Source organism: Cotesia typhae, unplaced genomic scaffold (genome assembly GCF_013202065.1).
Source record: "Cotesia typhae breed Kobodo isofemale line unplaced genomic scaffold, CoteBio_Ctyphae contig_50, whole genome shotgun sequence".
Lineage (NCBI taxonomy): Eukaryota > Metazoa > Arthropoda > Insecta > Hymenoptera > Braconidae > Cotesia > Cotesia typhae.
Genome location: NW_027423758.1, coordinates 1,619,583 through 1,640,000, shown reverse-complemented (window position 1 = coordinate 1,640,000; position 20,418 = coordinate 1,619,583). Strand labels below are relative to the sequence as shown.

Genomic DNA, 20,418 nt, shown 5'->3' with positions numbered 1-20,418 from the left:
ACAACTGGGACGCTAAGACCTCTATTGGTGAGCAATTTAAATCAATGGCGAGCAATATTAATCTTTATGGAGCATTTTTGCACAATTACGCCCGTGCTACTGACACTGTACGGAGATGCTCAACAAATTCAGCTCAATTTGGTGATATAACACGTGACATAAGATTACGTGGCAATCCAAAAGGTCCTGGATTGTCATTGGAAGATTTGCTGCACAAACCTGTTGCTAGAGTACAAAAAAATGCACTAGTATTGCATGATCTTTTAAAGCACACACCTACGAGTCATGCTGATCATATTCCATTGTCAGAAGCGCTTGCTATGACAAGACATTTTTTAGATGAGTTTAATATTATCCAAACTAAATCAATGTTTCCAAGTCATGATCGCGCACAAAGGCGATTAGTTAAAAATTCATTTATTGTTGAACTTTCTGACGGGCATCGCAAATTGAGACATTTATTTTTATTTAATGATGTTATTGCTTGTGCCAAGTACAAAGCGTCTGGCAGAGATAAATTTACCTTTGAATTAAAATGGTATGTTCCTGTGGGCGATGCTGTTGTTATGGAAGACGGTGTAGAGCCGCGAGAAGCCAGCCCGGCAAATGTTGTCGCCTTAAGATCTCAAGCTTGCACTGTCAGGGATCAAATATTATGGGAAGAGCGCAATGATGAGAAGAAAAATCGTCTTGGTAAGTGCTCTGAAAAAAATAGAAAAAAATTGGCTGAATTAGAAGCTCAATTAGTTCTTGCATCTCCGAATTTATTGCTGAGAGTTTCACATAAAAATCAAAATCGAGGACAAACAAACTGCTATAGTTTTTTTTTGTCCAGCGAATTCGAACGTTCTCAGTGGATTGAAGCTGTTGAAGCGCTTCAACAAGGAGGACAACCGCCAGGATCATTACCACTGTCTATGTACGAGCTGCAAGCTTGGGTCACCGCTTGTCGCACTTACTTACAGACCGACATGGGAAGCTATTTAATGCGATCTGGCCGCGATGAAAGCTTGCTGCTTGGTGACTTACATCTTACGCTGCTAGGATTGACACCTCCTGGTTTAGACAGACCTGAAGAAGTCTACATTGTTGTTGAGGTTGATAGCTACGGGCACTACTTTAAAAGAGCTAAAAGCCGCGTTGTTCGCGGACAAGCTCCTACATGGGGCGAAACTTTTGTCGTCGAGCTTGAGGGCAGTCAAAATCTTAGAATTTTACTCTACGAAGAGTGTGCTGGAAAATCTGTACTCAGAGGAAAGTGCACACAACGCTTAAGTCGTTCTTGGCTGCAGTCAGATCACATTGAAAGGTCGCTTAATCTTGGACCTACGAGTCTAGATGTTGAATTGAAATTTGTTCCCTCGGAAGTTACTTTGAGGAGAGTTCCTTCGGCAAAACCTCAAGGGCTTTTTGGGGGAAAAATTCAACAAGTCTGCAAGTAAGTTTTATAAATTAATCCATTTTTTTAATTATTTATTAATTTATTTTTTATTTTTTGCAGGAGAGAAAAACGGGATGTACCATTTATTATAACAGCTTGTGTTAGAGAAGTTGAACGACGTGGTATGAATGAAGTTGGACTTTATCGTGTATCTGGTTCAGCTTCAGATGTAACGAAATTGCGGAAGTCATTTGAAAGCAATTCATATGAGGCGGAGCAACTTTTAAAAGAAGTAAGTATTGATTTAATTATGATAAACACTAGCCAGATGAGCTTGTATCTTTAAAAATGTCAATAGTTTGCAAGATACAAGGTCATTTATAAATTATCCAGTTCTAAAAATTATTTGATTTTTTAATTTTTTAAACAGGTGGACGTTCATTCAGTGACAGGAGTTTTGAAACTTTATTTACGTGAAATGCCAGAAGCATTATTTACCGATGCACTTTATCCAGCATTTCTGGAGGCCTTTCAGACCGGCGAGCTGGCTCGTGGATCAGCACTGCGCCGAGTCTATGATAATTTACCGTCCGTGAACAAGGCGGTGATTGATTTCCTACTGGCTCACCTGAAACGAGTAAATAAAAATGAGGCACAAAATAAAATGTCGTTGCACAATTTAGCGACTGTTTTTGGACCAACACTTTTACGTCCCGGTACCAACAACTCACGGAATGATCCCAAGAGCCGGGATCCTCTGGCCGCGGGTACCGTCGACGTGATGGCGCAAGCAGGAATACTATATTATTTTTTGCAACAAAACAGCATTGTCCCGCGGGAAAACAATCAATCGCTTTAATCTAGTCGTTGTTCGTTAAAACACATTCATTTTTAAATTATTCATACACTATTTTAATATAAACTATGTCAATAAAAAATAATAATAACGTCAAGTGTACTTGAAAAAAATATTAAGACCAGTGACAAGCATGCAATATGCTTATATTTTTTTTTTAAATAATGATAGGCTTCTTTTTATATAAATATTTATTATAATATACTTATATACTTACTTATAAATATATTATATAATTATATTATATAAAAAATATATATCAGCGTTTAATCGAATGCTTAATATATATTATGTATGAACATTATTAGGTAAGAGACTGATAAGCCAGTACTGTAATGTTTTTTTTTTTTTTTCTTCTGACTATTAACCATTGTATCAGTTACAAATTTTTTTTATAATATATATACATATAAATTTGTATTTTTACACTAAAAAAATCTCGATGGATGTTCCATAAAATATTTAAAAAAAATTTTAGATATAGTGCCAATAATATTTAAAATTTTGTGAGAAAATTATCCTAAAGTTAAATGTTTCTTAATTTTTTAAATATTAATTTTGAAGAATAAAAAATAAATTCACGTGGTGACTTATAACAAAAAATAAACGTAAGAAATTAGTGAGATATTGGCCAAATAAAATAATAGCATTTAATTTTAGGATAAATAATAATTTTTTTAATATGGATAAAAAAGAATAATATAATAAATTTATATACATATATTATTGAATAATATAAGAGGCTTTGGTGGAGCAAGTTAACTGTCCATTACAGACGGACATATGTATTATATATCCTATACATAGTATTTCAGTTTTAAAATAATATTGATTCACTACATTTAATTATTTCATTTATAATTATTGATAAGAGTCCAGTTGCTGGTTGGTAATTTTTGTAAATGTTTTTATTGAAATCAAATATCTTGATTTTTTTTATAATTGTTTAATTTTAATAAAATATTGTCATTTTTGTTTTATATATGTTCATTTATTATTGTAATTGTAACACCGCAATAAATGTACTATCATTATTATTTTTTTTGTTATGTATTTATAATCAATAATTCATTAACACTGATAATATTAATTTAAAACTGTAAAGTTTTTAATAAATAATGTAATTATTACTGATTAATTAAATGGCAATCTCTTGCGGGAGGAGCAAGCGGTAATTTAACTTGAGTAGCAGCAACATTATTCCAAAGCCCTGGTAACCGAGAGCCGTCAGATCCATTGCACTGCATACCTATAACAATTAATTTATTAATAATTATTTAATTTAAAAATATAAATAAATTTACCCAGTGGTGCTGCTTGATAAAGATCGTGCAAAGCTGCAACCCGTAATTTAGTCCATTCAATATTTTGGTAGCTTTTTGATACAGCGATATCAAAATCTGTATCTTGATTTTCCCATTCTCGCATGTATCTAAAGTAAGTTCGTAATGCATCATCGCTTATTGCGCTTTTACAAACTTCTAATCTTGTATTTGGGTAGTAATGGATGTAATTGACGCACATTTCATCAGAAATAGCAAAACCACCTAGTGTAACATTACTTCTTTCCATTGTATTATATGTGCAAGTTGTTATCAATGAATCACCCTGTTAAAATTATTTTTTTTTTTTTAGATGTTATTCAAGTTTTTAATTTTAATTTCAATAATAATTAATAATAATAATACCGGTAAAATATGTACTGGCTCAGGAAGTAATCTTATTTCTTGAAAATGTGTTGAATAATGATTGTCATAATTAAGCGGTGATAATTCATTACCATTACGAATATGTCGTGTACGTACAGTCGTACCAGTAAGATGAGTATGTAATTGTGATCCAAATACATAAATTCCATTTTGTGGTAACCCAATGCCAGTACACTCTGTTACACAGTGTCCAGATAATTCAAATAATTCCTAAAATACCAAAAAAAATTTAATAAATAAATAATAAATTACAATTTATCAAAAATATTATACAAATTACTTGATGAGGTGGTATTGCCATTTTATCAGTGTACTCAAGACCAAGCTCTATTACACCAGCGTCATATTTTCTCAGAGTTTTTGTATAATAAAATTCAATCCCCGAAGAGTCAATTTTATTTTTAATACGCTCTGGATTATTGTAATGCACCTCAAGCATAATATATTGATTGAATGATTTACCGCCGACTGATAGACCAGCTTCTTTGGGATACACAAATGCGTCAGCGCCCATTGCCCATGCGGCTAATACTTTTTTACAAATCTACAGGTAATAAATAAATTAATTTTAGTATTTTTTTAATAATATTAAAATTAATTAAAACCTGAGTTGCTTGGGGACGATCAGCAGCGTCACAAGGACCATTATACAGAGGTATATCAGCTTCAGAAGCTCCAGCACAGTGAAATACTTCCATGTGATGGACCAGATGTTCATTACCAGTTTGTATAACTGGTCCAAATTGTAAAACATGGTGCCTATTAATTTTTAATTTATTAATATCAATAAATTAATTAATTTATCACATTAAGGATTGTAAAGAACAAACTTTTGTCTCAAAGCTTCCGGAAGTTTTTCAACTCGGCACCAATAAGTTGTCTCAACTTGAGGAACATTTACATGATCAGCTAGTAATTGATACTTCCATGTATCTGAGGGAAATTCGGGCCGCTTATGAGATACTGTACGAAGTAATTCAGTCCGTGACATTCCCGAAGAAATTGCGTTGGTTATAATGTTTAATCCATTGAGATTTGAAAGTGTTCCGGTACCTTTAGACCAAACAATGTGAGTAGTTCCTCTCTAAAATATATAAATAATTTTATTTTATAAATTATTTACAAACACTAAAAAAAAAAAAAATGTCTGCAATTTTTTACATCATTTATTTAATGATTATAATAAAAAAAATTGCAACGTGTAATTACCTCAATAATATAATCGCGTTCATCGCATGTGTCTAATTTACGAGTAAAAGAAAACTTAGTCATATTACTGAGAATTGATCGCTTCCAAGCAAAATCATTGTAGTCTTGATAGCTGTCAACTTCAATAATGCCTTTATTATTTGCCCATGCATCCTGCAACATTTAATTATTAATAATCTACAAAAAAAAAAAAAAAATTAATTTATTAAAATTACTTCAAAGTGAACTTTAAGATGCCAATCAATCCACAAAATACAATAATCAGCGGGTGTTATTTCTCCACTATTTGAAAATCCTACAGCAAACCATCCACTTTCTTCACCCGTATAATGAATTTCAAATTGAATTATCTCCTTTGTTAGGTCGACTCTAAGTTTAAATAATTATTTTTAATTAGATTTATTAAAAGTAAAATAATACAAATTAAAATACCTCCAGTATAATGTTGATTGTGATCCAAGTGCTAACGAGTGGACGGATGGTTCATTTCTGTACGCAAAACTTGATCCAATAAATATGAACAAAATAATTAATTTCATGGCAAATTTTATTATCCACACTGATCACTAGAATTTAGATGTTAATCCGAGGACTTGAGAGGACGGTTTGATATTTGTTAGAATAAAAAATTATAAAAATTGCCGCACAACCAAAAGCGCACACTCAGAGGCTTGAAGAAATAGAGCGCAAGCTCGAATATCTTAAATATAAATTTCTTTTTTTTTATGCACCCTTTTTTTACTCATCAAATATATTTATTATAAATAATAAATTATAAAGATATTATTTATTGAATAAAAAATTATTAATTTATTGTAATAATTAATTAAAATTTATTTATTGTAATAAATATATTTTATAAATTAAAAATAGTTGAAATAAGTTTATATATTTATTTATTTATTTTTAATTAATCGGATGATTTTGGTATAAAAATAGAAGAATATTGGACAATAGAATTGAAGAAGAGTCGATAAAAGTATGCGAACCACGAGATGACGGAGTATAATATTAAATTCCTTCTCTATTTGGTATTTAGTATAATGCTAAAGGGGACCTAAAGAATGTCGATCTTGACACCAAAAGCAATATTAAAATTCCTCTTAATATTATCATTATTATCAAATTATTAAATAAAAAGAATGATTAAAAATAGAGTGAAGAAATAATTAATAATAAATTGATGAGCTGATGTTGCCGTAAGCGATCAATCTTTATAAATTAAATTAATAAAAGTGTCGAGATCGTTAAAAAATTATTCATTTGTCACTTTCAAACCTAAAATTTTTTACAAATCGCTTACAATATTTTTAATTTAATAATTTTATATTTCTTCATGGCTTTTAAAGAAACATCTAAAATTTTAATAAACGGGAAACTTAAATCTGAAAAAAGTGTTGGGATAAAAATATTAAAATGGATAAAATTGATTAAGTACTTCAAATTATTATTTATTTTTCTTACATCTCAATATTACATTTACAAATTATTATTAATAATTGATTATTCTATCTATAATAATAATAATAATAATTAACATTTTATTAACTGGATTATAAAAATTTGAATTAGAAAACCAACCAAGTCCAAGTCTTATTATTTGCAATACGAAGGCCAATCATTGTCAAACAAACCGCACGGTTTTGGGGTTGTATCAAAAATTTACAAAAACGGATTCTCAGAAAAGTATTACAACGGGACTTTTGTCTCCGGGAAAAAACAAGGATTCGGTGGGCTCTGGACTAACAACTTTTACTACGAGGGAGATTTCTTCGCGGATAAAAAACATGGATTTGGAAGAATTTGGTACAAAAACGGTAGCTTTTACCAAGGCAACTGGAAAGATGGCTCTTACCACGGCGACGGAATGATAATAAAAGGTCCAACTACTTGTAAAATAATTCTAAATATTTATCGGTTACTTTCATTGCTAATTTGTATATTATTCTTTCAGATAATGGGAACCAGTACCAGGGAAAATTTATCCAAGGAAGAAAACATGGCGACGGAATATTCTATCACTTGAAAACGGGACAAATGCAAAAAGGATACTGGATTAATGATTCTTGTATGAGTAGCACGATTGAAGATATTTACTGGCGTCAATCAGCGCTTCAACCTTCGCCGTATCCGATTCCTAAATTGGTAATTTAGTAATTAATTCACGTTACTAATGTCATACAAATTTTTCTTCATTATTTAAAATTATTTTATTTAATGAGATTCATATATTTGTGAAACCAGTCTTAACAAATTATTACTGTCATTGTTTCGCTCAATAATTCCTGAAGAAATATTGGAACAATAATTAAAATTATTTCTTCTTTAAATTTTTTATTTAAATATTTTCACAATGAAGTATATATTTTGAATAATATTAATTCAGAGAGCTGTCCATCGTATTTTTTATGATTCATTCAAAATTTATATCCCATTTTACAGCTAATTTTATTGTCAGACACGATTTTTAATTTACTACACTATTAAGCAATATCATAAAAAATTAAACATAACTTTTTACTCTCGGACAGATATAATATTGACATATTATATAAATGGCAAGTTTTACTTTTTTTACTTTGATTTTAACTGAGCATAAAAAAATTGACATTAGTAACGCAATATTTTAAGTATATAATTTAAAAACTCCCTCAATTCATCAATTCCTCAATATTAATAAATATATCTTACATTAATGTCAACAATAATAATTAAATTGTTATAAATAAAACAATTATTTTATTTTTCAGGGCGAATAAGTTAGACAAGACGAGGTAGTAGTAGATCTAATCTAAGAGTTTAAATTAATAATAATTGAAATTATAAAATATTATTTAAGTCACGTCGCTTAAAGAGGAATGTATCAATTAAATAATATTTACAATAAAAATAAACCGACGGAATAATTAAATATTAAAAAGACGCTTAGTTATATAAAGGCCTCTTTAAAACATCGCCAATAATTATATCTGGAATACATAACAATAAGTGCATTAGATGCACTTTAAATTAAAAACAAAATTAATAAACCAATTTTAATTATTCAATTAATTAATTAATTAATTAATTTATTAAAAAAAAAAAAAAAAAAAAATAAAAAAAAAAAAACTGCCTATTAAAAATCATACAATATGCGTAGTAGACTGGAGCATACTGCCATTTCTTCCTTCGATGTCAGTAGACTCTATTTGCTCTTTAAGTAACTCAAGCTCGCGAATCCCCGAAACCGTGACTTCGTACTTGTGAGCGACGAGGCTGCGATAAAAGTGAACCGCGAATGCCAGGAAGACAATCAACACGGGTATGAGGACTACGCAAGCGGACCAAGCCGCGACTTCTGAGAAGTCATAGAATTTAACCCAGCAGAGGATTGCAATTTCTATTAGGAATAAAATAAGTCCCAGGAGCGTCGAGAAGGCCCAGGCTACCTCGATGTACCAGTGGAGACGCTCGTGAGGAGATTCGTGGACCAGACTTATGCTATGGAGGTTGCAAACGGCCTCTATGTTGGGAAGAATACACGTAGAGATCATCAACGCAAGCATGTGGACGGCTACCAAGAGTGTTGTACACACTGCGAATGCTATCAGCATTTCTGTAGGCACTTTTGTTTCTGTGCTCAGTTGCACTTCTACCATTGCTACCTGTTAATTTATTTTAATGTTAATAATTGTTTTTTTTTTTTTTTTTATTTTTTAGATTGATTGAAAAAATTTAATTGCTTTAAAAAATATTTGAATCTATAATTTTATAAATATTTCTTCAAGTTTATTAAAGCTCAATAATTAGAGAAGATAAATAAAATTTACCATTGCAAATCCAGAAAGTAACGCCGAGGTCTTACTGGAAGCCTTGAGCTTTGCCCGGCTGAGTTGCAATTTTCTCCAAGAAAGATAACTCGGTGTATGAAGGCCATCTCCGGACTGCGACATTGTTGTCTAAGTATAAAAGGTAAATCTAATTATTACAATTTGTTTAATAATCTGTACGTAATATTACTTAAAATTATTAGTTACGGGTGGCACAGCGGCTGTGGTTAGAAAAGTAAAATCATAACCCGGTGCTGGAAGTGGGATTCTATAAAAAAAAAAAAGCTATTTTATTGTTTAAGGTAGCAAAACATACCAATTAACGACGTAACCAACGGAGTAACGAGCACTTGATTGCAATTCCTCGCGGTGAAAAAAAACCAATTGGTGCTGAACCAAACAGAATAATAATAATAATAATAATAATAATAATATGTAAAAATATAATTTTATTGTAATAGTAATAATAACTGAGGCCTGTGGTGACAACAGATTAAGACAGCTTTGAAAAAGAAATAAAGAACTTTTTGATATATAAATATATAAATAAAAATGAGTGATAAATTGCTTGAAGCAGGTGCCAGAAAGCGAAAAAGATGTAACAAGCCCAAAAGCCGGTGGATAAAAATAGTGAATATTTTAATTTATTCTGACTGATGATTTATAAAAATTGTTTTTTTATTTTTTTAATTTATAATTTTACCTGACACTTGTAAAAACGTTTGTTGAAACAGTGACCCTCGGTGGTGTGAAGATGAGAGTGAGAATGAGCGTCAATTGGAATCGTCGGATGAGTGGAAGCTAAGGTCGTTGGTCCACCCTCGGCACCAAACACTGAATTGCGTCCGGTGCTCGTCGACCATACAGACATTAGGCTGGCGTGTTGGTGTGTGAATCAATAGAAGGATGCTGCTGACAAAACAATAAAACACTATTTTATTGGCTATCTTGATTGTCATAATTACACATGTAATTATTCTTATGCATCAAACGTCTAATCCTTAAATCACAGACACCTGATTTCATTCATTTTTGGTGTCTAAAAATTTTTATTTTTTTTTTATTTCTTCATCTAAAATTTTTTTTCATTTTCTTTGTTAAAACAATGAATGACATTTAAGTTAGCACTCACTTGATAATTTTTAAAAATTTTATTTATTATATTCATTTTCTAAAATTTTAATTTCATATGTCACTCGTACCTTTTTTTAAAATTCTAAGTTTAGATACTTAAATTTGTACGAGATGATAAACCAGCATAGCCTTCAATTTTTATTCTGGGTCATGGGTAATTTACTACTCCATCACAGTAATTATAACTTAGGTATGTATTTATTTATTTATTAATTTTTTATAATAAATATCAATAATTGCTGTCTTTGTTTCAGATTTATCAATAGTGCATTTATTGAGATTCATAAGAATCAAGCAATCAACCCACCTGCAGTGTCTCGTTAGAATCTATTTTTATAAAACAACATCGCTCACATTTAAAGATTGCCAAACGTTACGTGAGTAAGCCGGTTTTTAGACAATGATAAGTTGTATGATACTGAAACCAGACATCTGACAATTTTATTTAAATTTAAAAGGAATTTTTTTAAATTTATTTATTAGCTGATCATAAAATAATTAAATTTTATTAATCTAGTGTTTTCTTCCCAAGAAGAAATCAACTGACATTTGGCATCAAGGAACTTGACCGTGAAAAGGTAATTAATTTTTTTAAAAATAATCAAATGTCAAAATGAATGTAAACAATACCTCAATTATCACTTTAAACACAAGCGTATCCATTTTAATAAAAGGTAATAATTATTTCTTCATAGAACTGGCAAAAATAAAAAATTCCAGCTGATTTTTGCTCATAAAATTGGGAAAAAAAAAAAAAAAGAAATGATTCACATTGAAAGCTTAAACGAAACTGAGTGCAGCGACATTGCAATTGTACTGTAAAGTCACATATGTATAAACAACATTAACACAAATAACGTTTGGTAGGTGATGTGGTATTGAGAATTGAGAATTGAGACTTGAGACTGAAAGAGCAAGAGACCCGAGCAGAGACTCGACTGAGTTGTTGAGTAAGTATCTCTTACATTATTTATACACATACTTCGTACATATAGATTAATATTAATATATATATATATATATATATATATATATATATATATATATATATATATATATATATATATATATATATATATATATATATATATATATATATATTGTTGGTAGGTATGAATAAAACTGCGACATACGTTTTAATTCTTAAATCATACTGTATTAGTATTATAACAGCTGAGAGTTTAGAGCGTCAAATATTTAAATTGGCTGGCAGTTAAAATTTAAGTGGTCTTATCTATTTAGCAGATGGGAACTTTGGATTGAAAAAATAAACACGGCAAATTGTATCGTTTGTTTATTTCTAGACTAGACTGTAAGAAGTGGGTAAAAAATGACTGACATGACTGCATAATTTCCGCTAGCATTGAAGTTTGTTAAATTATCAGCATATCGCATTGGTTAACTATCCGAATGATTATTGTCTAGATGATAATAACAATAATTGTGGTGATGATGATGATGATGAGGATGCGCATGTGATCTGACGTCGTAATGCCAGCCAGAACAGAGAAGATTAATAAAAAAAAAATAGCAAGAAAATGACCAGGTCGTGTCAAACAAGCCAAGTTCATACTTATCAAAGCTCGCTGGCAAACATGTGTACGGTATCTGTTATTATGTTCGCTATGAGGTGAAGCAATGCCTCAGAGTCCGAGAGGCTCAAGAAGGAGGAAAAAGGTAGAGGAATTGAGTGAACGGATCTTGAGAATCACACGTATAAATCGGCAACCCGATTAAGACTCGAGTTATCGTTCAGTTGCTCTTGGATCTTTAACCAGTGCGATTCGATTCGATTAAATTCTATTGATTTGATATAAATCGCTTTCGTGGTAACATAAGTACGGGCTGGTTCGGTGGCTGCATTCCTGCAGGTTTCATTATTTTCAGATCACAGATTGGTAACCTCCTTTCCTTTAGCAGAAGTGAAACCGAAAATAAATATAATGTATTGATTTGTAAAACATTTGTTGGTTTTATTTTGTTTGCTCGGTTTAATTTACACTTGAGATTAAGATGGGCAGTCCACTTAAAGCTTTGCAAGATGATGAGAGATTTGCGCTGATGAAAGTAAGTCCAAAGTCTTTAATTTATTTTTCTTTCATATTAATTGAAATTTTATATGTTTTTTTTTTTTTTTTCCTTATTGGGCTTTCAGTTCAACACACTTTTAATTTTATTTAATATGCACACGGTGTTCACTCATTAATATTCAAGCGATAATAATAATGCATTGAATTGTGGTGAAAGAAGTCGAGGTCTTGCCAAATTGTTTATTACAATACTATCTTGCTATGTGGGTATAATTTTTTTAGATTTTTTTTTTTTATATTAAAAATTTTTAATTTCAAAATTGAAAAAAATTAATTTGCACTAAAATTTATTCTAGAAACATTTTTACTTGTAAAAATTTTTTTGTCGCTATTTATCGGTTAAAAAATCCTAAAACTCATCAAATGGATTGAGGTCAACTAGTCAGATTACAACATTCCAAATTAGCAAAATACTATAAAATATAAAATTCATGAAATCAAATAATCAAAAACAATGAAAGTATCTTTCAAATTTTCTCTCAGTTAATTTAAATATACAGTCTCTTTCATAAGATCGATAGAAGAAAAAAAAAACTTCAGCTTGATTAATAATTTTCTAATAGTATCATAAAAAGTAAACAACGTAATGCGGAAAAAACACCGCAGTCAGTAATTATCATTTTTTTCCGTATATTTACTTGTAAAAAGTATGATAAGCTGATCAAATGAAATAATTCCGAAGAATATTAGCATGATATAAAAACAAATCTCTGAAAAAATATGAAAATTGAAGGTCATCAAAAAAATTAATCTAAATATTGAACTTGAATTAATTTCAATAGACTTAAACTGAAAGCTTACATGCTCGATTAATTAAAGATAAAAATGAGCATAGTGATAATTAAACACATCTTAATATTTTGTTTGATTTTATCAGTCTGAAAGTAATCTTGATAGAGTAAACGGTATTTAAAAGAACAATAGCGTTATCTTGTTTTTAAAATTTGAAACAATATTTGAATGGGGTATATAATGAAAACTATTACCGGGGTAAATTGCCCGTAGCTTAACAATCTTTATTTTGTTTTATTTAGTCAGTGTGACTTGTGTTTTGTTGGTCTGAACACACACACATTAAATTAAATTAACATTTCAGGTTATTCTGAAGCTGATCTAATATGTATAACATATATATGACGGAGTGTAATCGCGGAGATAGGATTTACGTAAAATAATATTAGTTTCTGAGTGTAATTTAATTTAATTTAAGGCTTAAGGAGAAAGTGATTTCCGGATAAATATTTTTTGATGAATCCTTTCTTAGTTCAACAAATGAGCGAAAGTCCTGTCGGTATCAGTCAATCGTCTATTTAGAAGGAAAAAAAAAAAAAAAAAAAAAAAATAAATCGATTTGAATAGTATGAAATTAAAATCAAAACATTATCTTTAATTACTTAACTTACGCGTTTAAATGTAAATAACGGCACTAGTTATTTAATGCGCACATTAAAAGAATTCTTTTGTTCATAAACTGTAAAGCAGTTGCAACACTTTTTTTATAAATAATAAATAAAAATTTCAAAACTTTCACAGCTCGTTTGCTGACTTAGTCAATAAAAATATTTAATAATAGTTTTGAATATCTACTACTCTCACCTATTAAATATTTTTTGTTCAATTTTTTCAGTTCAGGCGCAGCGTTCAAGCAATCTTAGAGCCTCATCATGATGACCAATTTTTACTGCGCTGGCTTCGAGGTAATTATTTATAAATTTATATCATTTATCACGTCTAATTTTTTTTTATCTTATTGCAGCAAGAAAATGGGACCCTGTTGCTGCAGAAAAAATGCTAAGAGACGTAAGTTTAAATTTAGCGAAACAAATTGGCAACAATTGAAAGTTTTACACTTTCTCTGTTAGTAATTATAATAAATAATAATTGCTTTTGTTTTGTTGCTAATCCAGTCGCTGGAGTGGCGAAAAAAATGGGACGTTGATAAGCTTAACGAGTGGGAAGAGCCGGCTGTTGTAAAGGACGGTCTTCCTCATGGGCTTTGTGGATTTGATAAAGAACAATCACCAGGTAATTAGTAAGAATTTTTATAGAGATGTTATAATTTAATTACTGAAAAAAAAAAAAATTAAAAACGTCGGCTAATTTTAGTATTATAAATTTTGCAATTATTTTCAAAGTCAATAATATTATTTCAGTGGTGATTGTTCCATTCGCTGGACTTGATTTATACGGAATTCTCCACGTGGTTTCAAGACGTGACATGATTAAGGCAACAATAAAAACTCTCGAGAATTATTTAAAATTGTGCAACGAACAGAGGAAGAAACACGGCCCAGGTGCAGGTCAGGTGACTGTAATTTTTGATATGGAAGGATTCAATCTAAGACCTCTTATGTGGAGACCTGGTGAGTACAGTCAAAAGTCCAAATGGTAATTTAAGTGAACTGAAATAAATAAATAAAATGTTAATTTAAGCTGGCGAGGTGATCATAACCCTGATACAAATGTATGAGGCAAATTATCCAGAGATTCTAAAAACCTGTTTCATTATTAATGGTAGATATTTACAAATAAAACTGATATTTTGCTAATTTCGTAAAATGAATATAAATATAAATTACGAAATGTTTGCTAATACAGCGCCCAAGGTTTTTGCATTTGCCTTTTCGATCGCCAAGAAGTTTATGAACGAGTACACGATCTCCAAAATCCAGATCTACAAAGCCGATCCTCCCAGATGGAAGAACGCTATCCTCAAAGTAGTTAGCAAGGATCAATTGCCGGTTCACTTCGGTGGTACTTTGACAGATCCTGATGGAAACCCTCGGCTTACGACCAAAGTAATTTATCTTTTATCTTAGCCGTACTCATTTAATAAAATTTTCTCTTACAAATTTTATTGCCCAGATTTGCCAAGGCGGAAAAGTACCCAAAGATCTCTACGTCAATAAAAACGACATACACAACGAGGACTACAAGACAACTATCGTCCGAAAAGGAGACAAATTCAAGATCGAACTAACTCCAGAAAAATTAGGATCGATCTTGAGCTGGGAATTTAAAACAGAAGATCACGATATAAAATTTGGAATTGTCAAAAGAAATGACTCTGGCGAAAAAATTGTTGTTCCCGTTCACCGCGTGGCTGCTCACCAGCTCGAGGAAGTTGGTGTTCTTACTTGTGAAGATTTTTCAACATGTAAGTCTAATTATTCTTTTAAATTAATTAAATATCGCTAATGCTTGCTTGCTTTTAGACTCGATTGTCTTCGACAACAGCTACAGCTTGATGAGGAACAAGAAAATCTTCTACAACATCCGGATGGAAGAGCCGAATGAAAATTTACAAGAAATAGCTCTGCGTGATTCGTAAAATGGTTATTAGATGGTACAAGTTTTATATTTTTGTATGGGGTTGTAAATATTAAGCGAATATTAAGTTTTATAAAATTACAAAACTTTATTTCTGTTATTCTTTATACAATTTATTGAATAAATGATTGAAGGCATCTCTGCTCGGAAAGTTATTAATTATTAGTCATGCTAATCATCCTCGTTTGTGACTAGCATTTTAACCAGCTCAGGCTTCAGAAGATGATCGCCTTCCAGGCGCTTCGGCGTTCCCCAGAGCGCCATCGTCGGCAGAACATTCAACTTAGTCTTCGGGTTAGTGCGGAACGGACATTTAAAGTCTTTCCAACTGAATCGAGTCAGAAAATTCCGTGACAAAATTTAGAGAATTAAAAAAAAAAAAAAAAATAGAAATTTAAATGAATCTTACTAAGCACGGTCACCAACTTCTACGTGGACTATATGAACAGACTCCGGCGCAGCTGTCAATCCTTCCTCGATAGCCGGCGCAGCTACAATTAATTTATTGAAGCGATTAATTGCCGAAGAATAAAGCTAATTATAAACAATACCTTCCACGCAATCCGAGCACCAGCTAAGACCATTCTCAAGCTTGCTTCCACTGTAGAGAACGATAATCGGGCCATCGGCTTTCAAGTTTTCCATCAACGAGAGGAAATTCTCGTAGCCCTCGACGTTGTGCTTCATGACCATTTTTTTTAATAATAATTATAAGCTTGGAAATCACTATTTATCAACGAGATCGAGATTATTTGACTGATGCACTTATCAAAAAAACGTAAACTTCAACACCCACTTAGAAAATATGCCTGTTGCCCGTTGACAGCAGCACTTGTTACGATAATATAAACCGCTTTTGTTTTGGGTTGAAAAAGATGAACAATGATAACCGGAATGTTTTATTGTTATTATAAAAATTAAAAAAATAAAATTCTTACCTTAAAAAAATTGTAAAGTCTGAAATATTTCAGGTTTCATTAAAATGTTCACAACACTGTCAACATCAACACAACATTAACTGATGACACTGAAGTTAGCAGACGTCTAAAAATTTTTGATTTTTTTTTATTAATCAAATTACAACACAAAAAAATATTTCTAAAAAATTGCACTTGTAGTTTTTTAAGTTTTTTACATGTGACATTTTTTTTTTAATCGTTTTAATTGTAATTTTTTCAATAAAAAATTTCTAAAAATTTTGAAATGACGGCTAACTTCATTTTTATCACAAACTGACACATAAACATAATTTTTGTTGATAAATTACTGTCAGTAAATTTAATCAAAAACGTTGCTATCAAAGCTAAATCTGTCTTTAAAATTAAAAAAAAACTCTTGAGTAATAGATAATAATAATTCACTAAAAATATTTCACATTAGCCATCAATATGCAAATTAAAAATCATTAAGAAAAAGTTGTCAGCTTACTTTTACTGATACAAAAAATCTGTCGGCCATCTTTGAATATTTTAATTCTAAAACAATTTAAATAGTTTAAAAAAAAATAAGTTTATGAAGAATTAGCATTTATTTAAATTAAACCAGCCATGACCTTGCTGTTACGTGTAACCCGATTAATTATTAATTAGTATTAAAATAATAATCAATCATTTAAATAATACAGAAGTAGTCTTACTTATCGGCGCAAATAAATGTCCACGAGATGGCGCTTCATGGAGTTTCTTGTCGTTACTAATGCAAGGTAATGTCGCTGTAGTTTTTGCGTAGCTCCCGTAGCTCCCAGAGACACTGGAGAAATATTATTATTAAATACTTACATTAGTGAAGGACCTTTTATAGTTTTCTGGAGTCACTAGATGGCATAAATTAAGTTATTAGCCAGTAGCAGTAGCTGTAGCTCGTGAATGGCAAACTGCTGGGGAAATCCAGGAATTTAAGTTGAGCAAAGTTTGGAAAAAGTCGGAGCTAAGTGTATCAAGGCTGCGCTCCATCTCGACTACCGAGTGTCGAAATTTTTCAAAGCTTATCCCAGCTGTTAATTACAAGCTACAACAATCATCAGCGATACTCTTGCGGTGTCCACTGAGTAGAAAAAAAAAAATAAAAAAACGTAAATGCCATTGACGTAAAAGGTGACGAGGGTCAAACGGAAACGGCAAATGCAATATGAGTGAGTATGACTAATAAAATATAGTTTAGAGTTTAGTTTTTTTTATTTTATTTATACTCAGTATACTTCGCTGTGGTTGATCTTGCTCCTAGCAATCTTATCATATCGTGCTTATGATCTCCGAGTATAATATATACATGTTGTTTTTTTTTTCAGTGTCCAATGGCTTGGTGTAAACACAACGGACTGAAGTTTCACTGATATTCTTCGTCTGTAATATTTCTTCAGGACAATTATTTTACTCAATCTTTCCATAACAGCGTGGTTGCAAGAATGGCCGCGATTTTCGACATTGAATTGCACGATGTTGATAACAAAATAAATGAAGAAGAATCTGACGATGAGGTTATTGAAATAAATGAGGTAATTATCTTTTATCTCCAGTTTAAATTTGCCACTCTGACTGTATATAAATTTTATGTTTTATTTTATTTATTTTTTATCGCAGGACGAGTACAACGTCGATCCGAATGTTAATGAATTCATAGAGTGAGTATTTTTTTTTTTTTTTTTTTTTTTTTTAATTAATTTTTCTATTTGTCTTCAATCGATTTGTGATTTTAGCCTGGTATCAATGATTGAGCTCTTGTTTATTTTTCTGTAGTTTGACATTGTGAAAGTAAACTTCTCACCCCAGCCTCATTAATATAAACTTTGATATATTGTGTGCTATTGGAATGTTTGGAATTTATTAATGAATTCTTAGATAACTGAACCTCATTTTGAACGTAATAATAAGCTGAATAGTTTATTTAAACCGGTGGTTATTTTTTTTCTGCTATGAAATAATTAACAAGGAAAGTAATTATATATTGATAACTAATATTGAGGAAAAAATTTTAAATATTTTTTTTTTATTTGAATTTTAATTTTTCGGTAAAAAAAATTTAAAAAAAAAAAAAAAATTAACCGGTTATTAAAATATAAATAAATAAAAAATTTTAATATTTTACAGAGCCGATGGCGTAGAGAATGTACCTCTGTCAGAACAGAGTGTCAATCGCGGACGAGAGCGAGCCGGTCCGCAAGATTTCGAGTTATGCAAGGTTATAGGAAAGGGCGGGTACGGAAAAGTGTTCCAAGTCCGAAAAATAACCGGTAACGACGCTGGTACAATTTTCGCGATGAAGGTGAGTGTAAAAATAGAGTATTGATCACCAGTAGCAAGCAACACAAATTAAAAAATTAAATAATATCGATAGGTACTGAGAAAGGCATCTATAATTCGCAACCAGAAGGACACTGCCCACACCAAGGCTGAGCGGAACATCCTGGAGGCTGTAAAGCACCCTTTCATCGTCGACTTGATGTACGCCTTTCAAACGGGCGAGAAGTTGTATTTAATTCTCGAGTACATGTGTGGCGGAGAGCTGTTTCGACACTTGAATGACGAGGGGATCTTCCTCGAGGAGACAGTCTGTTTTTATCTGTGCGAAATAATTCTAGCGCTGCAGCACTTGCACCAGCAGGGAATAATCTACCGGGATCTCAAACCGGAGAACATTCTGCTGGATGCCGAGGGACATATCAAGCTGACGGACTTCGGGCTCTGCAAGGAGCACATTCAAGACGGCTCTGTGACTCACACCTTCTGCGGCACCATCGAGTACATGGCCCCGGAAATTCTGACCCGAAACGGACACGGCAAAGCCGTCGACTGGTGGAGTCTTGGTACTTTGATGTATGACATGCTGACCGGTGCTCCGCCGTTCACTTCGGACAACCGCAAAAAGACTATTGAGAAAATTCTCAAAGCTAAACTTACCTTACCTCAGTATTTAACTCACGATGCTCGGGACCTCATAAGGAAGCTACTGAAGAGACAAGTGCACCAAAGATTGGGCTCCGGGCCTGGAGATGCCGAGCAAGTTAAGAACCATATATTCTTCAGACACATCAACTGGAATGATGTTATTCAACGGAAACTCAAGGTTCCTTTCAAGCCGACTTTGACCAGCGAGGACGACGTGTCCCAGTTTGATAAAAAATTCACCAGCTCTCTGCCTGTTGACTCTCCAGTTGAATTTTTACTTAATGACTCCGCTGATGGGCTCTTTGAAGGATTCACTTATGTTGCTCCAAGTATTCTTGAAGGGACTTATGCACAGCCTCGCATTGTTCGCGCCGAGAGTCCTCGTAAATCTTCTGTTAAAAATTTCTCACCACGGCTAAATCAATTTCATCTTCATCACAGGTAAGCTATATTATTAAGAGAATAAGAAATATTTTGTTTCCACACGATATCTCTGATAAATGTGTTGAAATATTTAAGTAATTACTTAATGAACTAATTAACTGATAAATTTATAGGAACTTGAAATTTTTATCAACTAAAAAAAATTTTGAAATAAAAGTCAAAGCACTATTCAATAATTTTTGAAATATAAATACAGATAATTAATAAATAATTTTAATTACAGGCACAACGGAATCGAAGACACCGAAATGATTGAGATAGGTTAATGATGAGTTAATATTAAATTAAATAAATTTGTTTATAAATAATTAATTTAATTTATTAACTAAAAATAATATACATGATACATTAATTATTTATAAATAAAAAAGGAACCTTTGTTGGTTGCATTTTGTGGCTCGGCCGTCATTTAGAGACTTCAATCGGTGCGATAAATCATTCTCAGGGATTGATTTTATATTTTGATATATAAAATCGTCATATGAACTTATCGTGCGTAATTTTTTTTAATTACACAGTTAAAAATATAAATTAACATCAAGGCTTTTATTTTTTTGCACTGAAATCGACGG

General features: G+C 31.3%; 7 protein-coding genes and 1 long non-coding RNA gene across 14 annotated transcripts in view; 5 read left to right on the top strand and 3 right to left on the bottom strand.

Annotated features, from left to right (window-relative positions):
- Rhogap1a (Rho GTPase activating protein at 1A) overlaps positions 1 to 3,217 on the top strand; it is a 5,527-nt gene extending 2,310 nt beyond the window's left edge. For both annotated transcript variants that reach the window (XM_074249974.1, XM_074249973.1), the window contains exons 3-5: positions 1 to 1,438; positions 1,502 to 1,673; positions 1,812 to 3,217. The exon at positions 1 to 1,438 is cut by the window's left edge and continues 1,249 nt beyond it. In XM_074249974.1, the coding sequence (XP_074106075.1) occupies positions 1 to 1,438; positions 1,502 to 1,673; positions 1,812 to 2,240 (2,039 nt within the window). In that variant the 3' untranslated portion in view covers positions 2,241 to 3,217. The remainder of the gene's footprint in view (positions 1,439 to 1,501; positions 1,674 to 1,811) is intronic.
- A 134-nt stretch (positions 3,218 to 3,351) lies between these two features.
- Positions 3,352 to 5,779, bottom strand: Tbh (tyramine beta hydroxylase). Its single transcript, XM_074249977.1, has 9 exons — positions 5,588 to 5,779; positions 5,371 to 5,524; positions 5,156 to 5,308; positions 4,777 to 5,030; positions 4,552 to 4,705; positions 4,227 to 4,490; positions 3,926 to 4,156; positions 3,542 to 3,845; positions 3,352 to 3,486 (listed from the first exon to the last, which is right to left on the bottom strand). Exons 1-9 carry the CDS (start codon positions 5,692 to 5,694, stop codon positions 3,365 to 3,367), a joined length of 1,743 nt encoding a protein of 580 aa, XP_074106078.1. The 5' UTR covers positions 5,695 to 5,779; the 3' UTR covers positions 3,352 to 3,364.
- A 371-nt stretch (positions 5,780 to 6,150) lies between these two features.
- On the top strand, positions 6,151 to 7,324 carry LOC141531937 (uncharacterized). Its single transcript, XM_074250047.1, has 3 exons — positions 6,151 to 6,158; positions 6,728 to 7,035; positions 7,110 to 7,324. The coding sequence occupies exons 1-3, from the start codon at positions 6,151 to 6,153 to the stop codon at positions 7,307 to 7,309; spliced, it is 516 nt and encodes a 171-aa protein (XP_074106148.1). The 3' UTR covers positions 7,310 to 7,324.
- Positions 7,325 to 8,272: 948 nt separating this feature from the next.
- LOC141531836 (calcium release-activated calcium channel protein 1) lies at positions 8,273 to 16,598 on the bottom strand. Of its 5 annotated transcripts, none has more exons than XM_074249873.1 (4): positions 16,457 to 16,598; positions 9,668 to 9,876; positions 8,965 to 9,093; positions 8,273 to 8,799 (listed from the first exon to the last, which is right to left on the bottom strand). In XM_074249873.1, the coding sequence occupies exons 2-4, from the start codon at positions 9,833 to 9,835 to the stop codon at positions 8,278 to 8,280; spliced, it is 819 nt and encodes a 272-aa protein (XP_074105974.1). In that variant the 5' UTR covers positions 9,836 to 9,876; positions 16,457 to 16,598; the 3' UTR covers positions 8,273 to 8,277. The 5 variants fall into 5 exon arrangements, with proteins under 5 accessions (XP_074105974.1, XP_074105971.1, XP_074105972.1 ...); XM_074249870.1 differs by having other exon boundaries at positions 9,668 to 9,873; positions 16,457 to 16,594; XM_074249871.1 differs by lacking the exon at positions 16,457 to 16,598 and adding an exon at positions 10,729 to 10,870 and having other exon boundaries at positions 9,668 to 9,873.
- Positions 9,887 to 10,927, top strand: LOC141531839 (uncharacterized). Its single transcript, XR_012479988.1, has 4 exons — positions 9,887 to 10,288; positions 10,353 to 10,475; positions 10,616 to 10,676; positions 10,794 to 10,927. It is a non-coding gene; the product is annotated as an uncharacterized LOC141531839 (long non-coding RNA).
- On the top strand, positions 11,329 to 15,661 carry LOC141531834 (SEC14-like protein 2). Of its 2 annotated transcripts, XM_074249868.1 has the most exons (10): positions 11,333 to 12,165; positions 12,254 to 12,391; positions 13,816 to 13,885; positions 13,945 to 13,988; positions 14,096 to 14,213; positions 14,342 to 14,551; positions 14,622 to 14,702; positions 14,787 to 14,986; positions 15,054 to 15,345; positions 15,404 to 15,661. In XM_074249868.1, exons 4-10 carry the CDS (start codon positions 13,977 to 13,979, stop codon positions 15,517 to 15,519), a joined length of 1,029 nt encoding a protein of 342 aa, XP_074105969.1. In that variant the 5' UTR covers positions 11,333 to 12,165; positions 12,254 to 12,391; positions 13,816 to 13,885; positions 13,945 to 13,976; the 3' UTR covers positions 15,520 to 15,661. The 2 variants fall into 2 exon arrangements, with proteins under 2 accessions (XP_074105967.1, XP_074105969.1); XM_074249866.1 differs by lacking the exon at positions 12,254 to 12,391 and having other exon boundaries at positions 11,329 to 12,165.
- LOC141531838 (thioredoxin domain-containing protein 17) lies at positions 15,582 to 16,562 on the bottom strand. The gene is made up of 4 exons (XM_074249880.1): positions 16,457 to 16,562; positions 16,070 to 16,371; positions 15,928 to 16,009; positions 15,582 to 15,846 (listed from the first exon to the last, which is right to left on the bottom strand). The coding sequence occupies exons 2-4, from the start codon at positions 16,209 to 16,211 to the stop codon at positions 15,690 to 15,692; spliced, it is 381 nt and encodes a 126-aa protein (XP_074105981.1). The 5' UTR covers positions 16,212 to 16,371; positions 16,457 to 16,562; the 3' UTR covers positions 15,582 to 15,689.
- A 698-nt stretch (positions 16,599 to 17,296) lies between the features above and the next one.
- LOC141531833 (ribosomal protein S6 kinase beta-1) lies at positions 17,297 to 20,190 on the top strand. Its single transcript, XM_074249865.1, has 6 exons — positions 17,297 to 17,649; positions 17,806 to 18,012; positions 18,098 to 18,138; positions 18,605 to 18,779; positions 18,852 to 19,843; positions 20,070 to 20,190. The coding sequence occupies exons 2-6, from the start codon at positions 17,923 to 17,925 to the stop codon at positions 20,110 to 20,112; spliced, it is 1,341 nt and encodes a 446-aa protein (XP_074105966.1). The 5' UTR covers positions 17,297 to 17,649; positions 17,806 to 17,922; the 3' UTR covers positions 20,113 to 20,190.
- Positions 20,191 to 20,418: the final 228 nt, after the last annotated feature.